Source organism: Dendrobates tinctorius, unplaced genomic scaffold, assembly GCF_039654945.1.
Source record: "Dendrobates tinctorius isolate UK_male_01 unplaced genomic scaffold, ASM3965494v1 ptg000138l, whole genome shotgun sequence".
Lineage (NCBI taxonomy): Eukaryota > Metazoa > Chordata > Amphibia > Anura > Dendrobatidae > Dendrobates > Dendrobates tinctorius.
In genome coordinates this window covers 3,975,452-3,982,429 of record NW_027361806.1, presented here as the reverse complement: position 1 = coordinate 3,982,429, position 6,978 = coordinate 3,975,452, and the positions used below count along the sequence as shown (strand labels likewise).

The following is a 6,978-nucleotide window of genomic DNA, read 5'->3' as shown; positions in this document are numbered from 1 at the left end:
TGTTTTTATCATAACTTTTTTTTCTGCCCAATTTCGATCATATTTATTTTTCATAAAACCATGTTTAAAAAAAAAAAAAAATTAACATTGAGGTGTTCTCATTGTTCAGGAAGGGGAGGAGGTGAGCTGTGACATCACCTATGGTGGATTCTGTGTTATCGGTCATTGTACAGGTGATCACAATAGGTGATGTCACAGCTCACCTCTTCCCCCAGCACAGTGACTGATAACACATATAGTAGATTACACAGGATTCACCATTCACTGTAGACGATATCGTAGCACACCTTCTCCTGTACAATAAGTGATTACACTTTTATATATAGTAGATATCATCATTCATTGTACAGGAGGAGGTGTGCTGTGTTATTGCCTATTGTGAATGTTGTGTTATCTACTGTACATGGCTGTGTTATCTGTCATTTTACCGGAGTGGGAGGTGAGCTGTGACATCTATTGGGAATGGTGGATATACTGTGGTGGTATTAGTCATTGTACAGGAGGAGGAGGCGAGCTGTGACATTACCTATGGTGAATATAGGTGTTATCAGTCTATGTACTTTCTTTTTAAGACATTTAACATAAAAACCTGCTTTGTGTAGATGGACATTTTGTGAAAACTCATTCCTATCAAAAAAAAGAAGCTGCAACATTTATCTTAGTATTTGTGCTGCCGAAACTGCAACATTTATAAAATAATATTTATTAGACACCATTTATTAGTGCTAATCACAGATCTGGAATATTAGACAAAGAAGTGAATCTGTGACTTGTAGTTCTCCGGTGTTGACCGCTTTTTATCTCTGCTCCATTAGGACAAGGCTCTGATTAGTGACTCCAGCTCAGGTCCTTCGTCTGTTGGAGTCAGAGGTATATAAATCCATCTCGTCTCCTCACCCTTCGGCTTCAGCGCTGTCATACGTCCTGAGATAGAATACGGGGTACATGCCAAGTATCATTGGGTTATTTCCCCTTCCTGCGCATTTTGTCCCAAGTCATGCATCATATCTTGCATCGAGCGCCACAGTGCACGAATATTCCCCTCCCCGAACCCCTGCGCCCCCCTACGCTCTATCAGCTCCAAGTAGAACGAGTCCTTGGCAAACAAGGGTTCAGCAAAAACCTGTAAAAGGATTTTCTGGATCTGATCTTTATCTTGGAATTCAGTGGAAGAATCCAGCAAAATCCCAAACTGGGAGAGACGCTGAGGGGTGAACCCTGCTCGGAGGATCTCTGCCTTCTTCTGGGGGTCATTATAATAGGCCGACGGCTGCCCAGCAAAGAGGACCCCACTGTCAATCAGCGCTGCCACAGCTTGGAAGATGTCGAGTGTTAGGAGGCCGACGTGCTGGATCCCACCTTCCTTATGATGTCGGAGAAACTGGTCAATCTGATTGACCCCTTGTTGGGGTAAAGATTCCGCCATCACAATCTTACCCAGTTCCGTCCGCCCCGTGCATTCGATGGAGGTCAGACGGAGTCCGATTTGGGGACCGCTGATTTCAAACCCCTGGTTCTCGTTTTCTCCTTCTTGGAGAGGAAAGTGTTGGAATCCAAAACACTTTCTGTACCACTCGATCACTTGCGGCGTGGCCCCCCGTGGACAGGCGTATGTCACATGATCTATGTGTGACACATTTGCCAGAGCACCGTCGGCGTTGTCTTCTTTGTCGAGAGGCTGAAAGCCCGGAAGGAAAGCGGCTGTATACCGGGTGCGGTCAATGAGGGTATGTCTGATGTCCCCCAGTATGGACTTGACCACACAGTAGGACACGGGGCCGGCGTCGCTGTGAAGCTGGGTGGGTGGCATTAACACGCTGCAGCCTTGGCTGACCAGTCGTTGGCACAACCTTGGCACATCTTCCACCTCGTAGCTGATGTTGCAGGCTGTGTCCGGCGATGGCGAGGGAACTGGAGAATCGTAGAGCAGGGCAGAGCTCTCGGACATCTCACTGACAATGAACACCACTTTTCCATGTCTTAAAGCTACTTGACAAGGAACGACTCCATCCAGACCGCGAGCGGCAAAGAGTTTAAATCTGTACTTGGTCACCAGGTCGGTGATGATCCTCTGGGGTCTGGAGACTTGGAAAGAGATGTGACTGAGACGGATCAGCGGGGAACTCATGGTGCAGGGGGGAGTATCGGCTGAAACACAACAGGAGAAGGAGGTGAGCTTTACATCTGGATGAGATTTAGGCTGGTTTCACACTAGCATTTTTTTAGCCCAGCGCATCATGCGCGTACATGCGCAATGCGCCCCTATGTTTAACATGGGTGCGCATGGTCTAGCGTTTGTAAGCGTTTTTGAGCGCACGTCCCTTGGATACCCGATGTGTAGATTAGTTACCATCAGATCGCTGGTCTCCCGCCTGTCACACGCAGCGATGCGTGGTGGCCAGCGTGAGACCAGCGACCAAAAAAAAGTCCTGGCCTTTCCTGCAGCGATCAGCGATACCGGCAGGGGGGCTGATTGCTGTCACACACAGCGAGCTCCCTGGTGAGATCGCTGTTGTGTCACAAAAATTGTGACTCAGCAGCGATCTCGCTAGCGAGATCGCTATGTGTGACGGGGCCTTAAGAGTTCACATGGCAACAAACTGGTTAAAACGCATGCGCATAAAATAAGCAAATGCATGCAAAACGCTTGATGCGTTTTTTGCATGCGTTTGGACTGTGCACGCAGCGCAAAAAAACGCTAGTGTGAAAGTAGCCTTATTCCCACTTCTTATTAAATGGCATGCATTTAAAAAAAGATCTTAAAGCACATCTGTCAGTCTATAAACTAAGCACATGGGACATACACACTGCAGAAATCGCACTGTCTGTGCTCTAATCGCTGCCTCCAAAGGGTGAATGATGGGTCCTACGTGTGGCCGAGAGGCTCAGGGCATCGATCAGCTCACTGATAGGTGCATGCAAAATCGGAGGGCAGAACGGTGCACCCAGCTTTGTGACTTCAGAAAAAGGAGCTGTCCGTCAAGCAGGAGGCCAGGGCACTAGGCTGGGAATAGAGCTGGAGTAACAGAGGCTTCAGATCTACCATAGCTCCTCAGTCTAATTTACAATCAATTCAAACACTGATTTCTCAGTGATGGAGGAAGGGACTGGCCATGTAAAGACAATACTGGACTTGTCTTTGAAAGAGCCACATGCACATATAAATAGATTGGGGGGGTTGAAATCCTGCTGCCAGATTCAGTTGAAACATTTTGCACCCTTTGGCTTTTACAGCCCCTTTTGTTTCCTTTCACATTTAACTTTGATGGCCTCTGTGGTCACAAATCAGAGTGGAGATCAGAAAAAAAAGAGATAAAAAAATACAACTTTTAGATCAGATGGCGCTCACTGACAGATTCTCAGTTAACTCAGGCTGCTGATAGGTTATCAGAAAAAGAGAGATACAAGTTACAAAATGTACCATCGGATGGCGTTCACTGATAGATTCTTAGTTAACTCATTCTTCTGAGAGGAGCTTAGAAAAAGAGATAAAAGAGTTAAAAACTCTCTCCCATCGAAAGGCGCTCGCTGACAGATTCTCATTTAACTCATTTCGCAGTCAGCAATAGATGGTGCAATGGAAGGAAAACGGTGCAAACTTTTAAAACTAAACCTAATTACGAAAATAATTTTTTTGCCCAAAATACATGCATTAAAGTAAGAAAATGAATACTTTGGTGGAAAAAGGGACCAGAACACCCCTTGCAGAGCAGTCGTGCCCCCCATCCTGTGCTCACCTTGCTGCTGGGGCATATGGATCCTCCTCACCATTCATTCACACTGATGTCACCTCTGAGATCTCCCAGTAATGCCTTGAAAGTGGACTGTACCATCTCACTAACAGGAAGGGGGGGTGGAGAATATCTTATAACTCTGCCTGCATTCTTGTGAGTGATCTCGCTGGCTGTGTGAGGTGGTAGTACATCCAAGGGTTAATGACAAATTAATGGGTGACTCAGTAACCAATGATTGACCCCCCACAATCCTTAATGTAATTGGGCGAGTCCAAGTTCTTCTAGCCAATCAGAAGTGTCTGGCTCCCTTATTTACATGTGTGAATATCTCTTTAAGGCTGGGGCTGCACACTGTCACACACAACTCCACAAGTATCACATTCACAACTGATAGAAATGTTGTCATTTTACATTTTCTGTAAATACAACTTGATTTTTTGCAAATTGAAAAGTTTTTGAAACTTTCTAACAAACTTTGTGTTTTATTTCAAGATCTCTACTTGTCTTTAGTCAACACATAATCATTTAAAGGGGCTTTCTACCACTTTGATATTGATGGCCTATAGAGTAGGTCATCATAGTAACTATACATGTTGTTCATACAGCTGAGGAGTTGGCACAGTGTGCCAGTGTACAGGGAGCTGTTTGTTTTCAGCTTCTGGATGTAATCAGTGTAATCCCTGCTCATATAGGACAACCTCTCCAGGATCCATCTTGGCTCAGTGTCAGGACATAGACTGCACTCCTCTTCGTGCGGCGTGTCACATCACGCACATTGTCTTTATCTCTATCATTACATTGCTGCATTAAAAAACGCCCCCGCGTGCTCTGACCCATCCTACACTGTAAAGTCAGCCATACCCATTAGAAACCTGCTCTCCAAACAATCGTTCGTCCCGCAGCCTCCATATAAAGGGGTCCTGGGCCGAGCGCTCCGGTGTTCTCTATGGGAAGAGTGGCGTAATCTACCCACAGAACAAAAGGATCAGGAGGTTGAGCTTCAATCGCTAGATCCTTATGTCCCACGGACGGAGGACGGTCGGGAGGAAACTTCACACTAGACCTCAATCATCATGGCATCAGCAGTGACGTTCCAGCAGCAGAGCAGAGCAGAAGAGAAGAAGCTGCTCTGTCACCATGGTGTCACTGGAAGCCAAAGCATCACCAATAGGAGTGGGCAAAGATCAACGCTGGGCAGATCAGGCAGATAGTTAGCAACTACCTGCCTGTAATTTATTAGCCCCATGGCGAAAATAACCCCTTTAATCTGCCACAGAGATCTTTTCAGCTCATTTTCATATAAGAAAAATGTTGATTTCTCGTGATCCATTCATCAGATCACAGTAGGGGCATAATGATCGCTGTGGCAGAGGGTGCGACTGGGACCAGGCCCATGCTGGAGGTGGCCCACTGACCCCAGCGACTACTTCAGCTGGATACCCATTCAGCTGAAATGTATTGCAGTGCACGGACACTCTGGCTCCCTGTGCTGCAACACATGCTGTCAGCCAATCAGATGTCGGCGTGCCAGGCACTGGTGGCGCATGGCAGTGACGTCATATGTCGCCGTAGCAGGTTCACCGATGTCAACTGCCGGCCTCTATGTTGGTTATAGACAAGGATGCCGCACTGTAGGATTGGAGGAAACTGAGCAGAACGGGGATTTATTATACATAGGCAGAACGGGGAAATACACTGTGTGCAGAATTATTAGGCAAATTAGTGTTTTGATCACATCATCCTTTTTACACATGTTGTCCTACTCCAAGCTGTATAGGCTTGAAAGCCAACTGCCAATTATGTAAATCAGGTGATTTGCATCTCTGTAATGAGGAGGGGTGTGGTCTAATGACATCAACACCCTATATAAGGTGTGCTTAATTATTAGGCAACTTCCTTTCCTTTGGCAAAATGGGTCAGAAGAGAGATTTGACGGACTCTGAAAAGTCAAAAATTGTGAGATGTCTTGCAGAGGGATGCAGCAGTCTAGAAATTGCCAAACTTTTGAAGCGTGATCACCGAACAATCAAGCGTTTCGTGACAAATATCCAACAGGGTCGCAAGAAGGGTGTTGATAAAAAAGGCACAAAATAACTGCCCATTAATTGAGGAAAACCAAGTGTGAAGCTGCCAAGATGTCATTTGCCACCAGTTTTGCCAAATTTCAGAGCTGCAACGTTACTGGAGTATCAAAAAGCACAAGGTGTGCCGTAGTCAGGGACATGGCCAAGGTAAGGAAGGCTGAAAAAGGACCACCTTTGAACAGGAAACATAAGATAAAACATCAAGACTGGGCCAAGAAATATCTTAAGACTGATTTTTGTAAGGTTTTATGGACTGATGAAATGAGAGCGACTCTTGATGGGCCAGATGGATGGGCCCGAGGCTGGATCAGTAAAGGGCAGAGAGCTCCACTCCGACTCAGACGCCAGCAAGTTGGAGGTGGGGTACTGGTATGGGCTGGAATAATCAAAGATGAACTTGTGGGACCTTTTCGGGTTGAGGATGGAGTGAAGCTCAACTCCCAGACCTACTGCCAGTTTCTGGAGACACCTTCTTCAAGCAGTGGTACAGGAAGAAGCACTGGCGTAGCGTGGGGGGGGCGGTCCGCCCCAGGCGGCATGTGTGTGGGGGCGGCGCGGCAGCAGCAATTCCACCCTGCAGTGCAGTGCAGCGTCGGGCAGGGAGCGATGCGATCACGGCAGCTCCGCTGCCTGCAAGAGTGAATAGCAGGAACGGAGCGGCAAGGGTCCGTCCTGCTTCCTGCCCGGAGGCCACGCTTCCTGTTTCACACAGAGGAGCACCGCTGAATGACGTCATCATTCAGCGGCCGCTGCTGTGTGAGGGAGGAAGCGCTGGCGATGCTGCGGACAGGTGAGAGGAGAGAGGTGGTGTCTTGTGTGTATGTATGTGTGTATGTATGTATGTATGTCTCTGTGTGTGTATGTCTGTGTGTATGTCTGTGTGTATGATGGAGCAGGCAGTGATGGGAGTGATGGTCTAGAAGGCAGTGATGGGGTGAAGGAGCAGACAATGATGGGGGTGATGGAGAAGGCAGTGATGGGGTGATGGAGCAGGCAGTGATGGGGGTGATGGAGCAGGCAGTGATGGGGTGATGGAGCAGGCAGTGATGGGGTGATGGAGCAGACAATGATGGGGTGATGGAGCAGGTAGTGATGGGGTGATGGAGCAGACAATGATGGGGTGATGGAGCAGGCAGTGATGGGGTGATGGAGCAGACAAT

General features: G+C 47.4%; 1 protein-coding gene across 1 annotated transcript; it reads right to left on the bottom strand.

The window, feature by feature from the left end:
• Positions 1-446: 446 nt before the first annotated feature.
• Positions 447-3,790, bottom strand: HPDL (4-hydroxyphenylpyruvate dioxygenase like). The gene is made up of 2 exons (XM_073544971.1): positions 3,738-3,790; positions 447-2,148 (listed from the first exon to the last, which is right to left on the bottom strand). Exons 1-2 carry the CDS (start codon positions 3,769-3,771, stop codon positions 956-958), a joined length of 1,227 nt encoding a protein of 408 aa, XP_073401072.1. The 5' UTR covers positions 3,772-3,790; the 3' UTR covers positions 447-955.
• Between the last annotated feature and the right edge of the window lie 3,188 nt (positions 3,791-6,978).

Excerpts from the sequence above, each read along its gene's own strand:
- HPDL (XM_073544971.1), bottom strand. The coding sequence starts at position 3,771 with ATGGTGAGGAGGATCCATATGCCCCAGCAGCAAG. Across the intron at positions 2,149-3,737 it reads CCATATGCCCCAGCAGCAAG|CCGATACTCCCCCCTGCACC; the intron begins GTGAGCACAGGA and ends GTTGTGTTTCAG.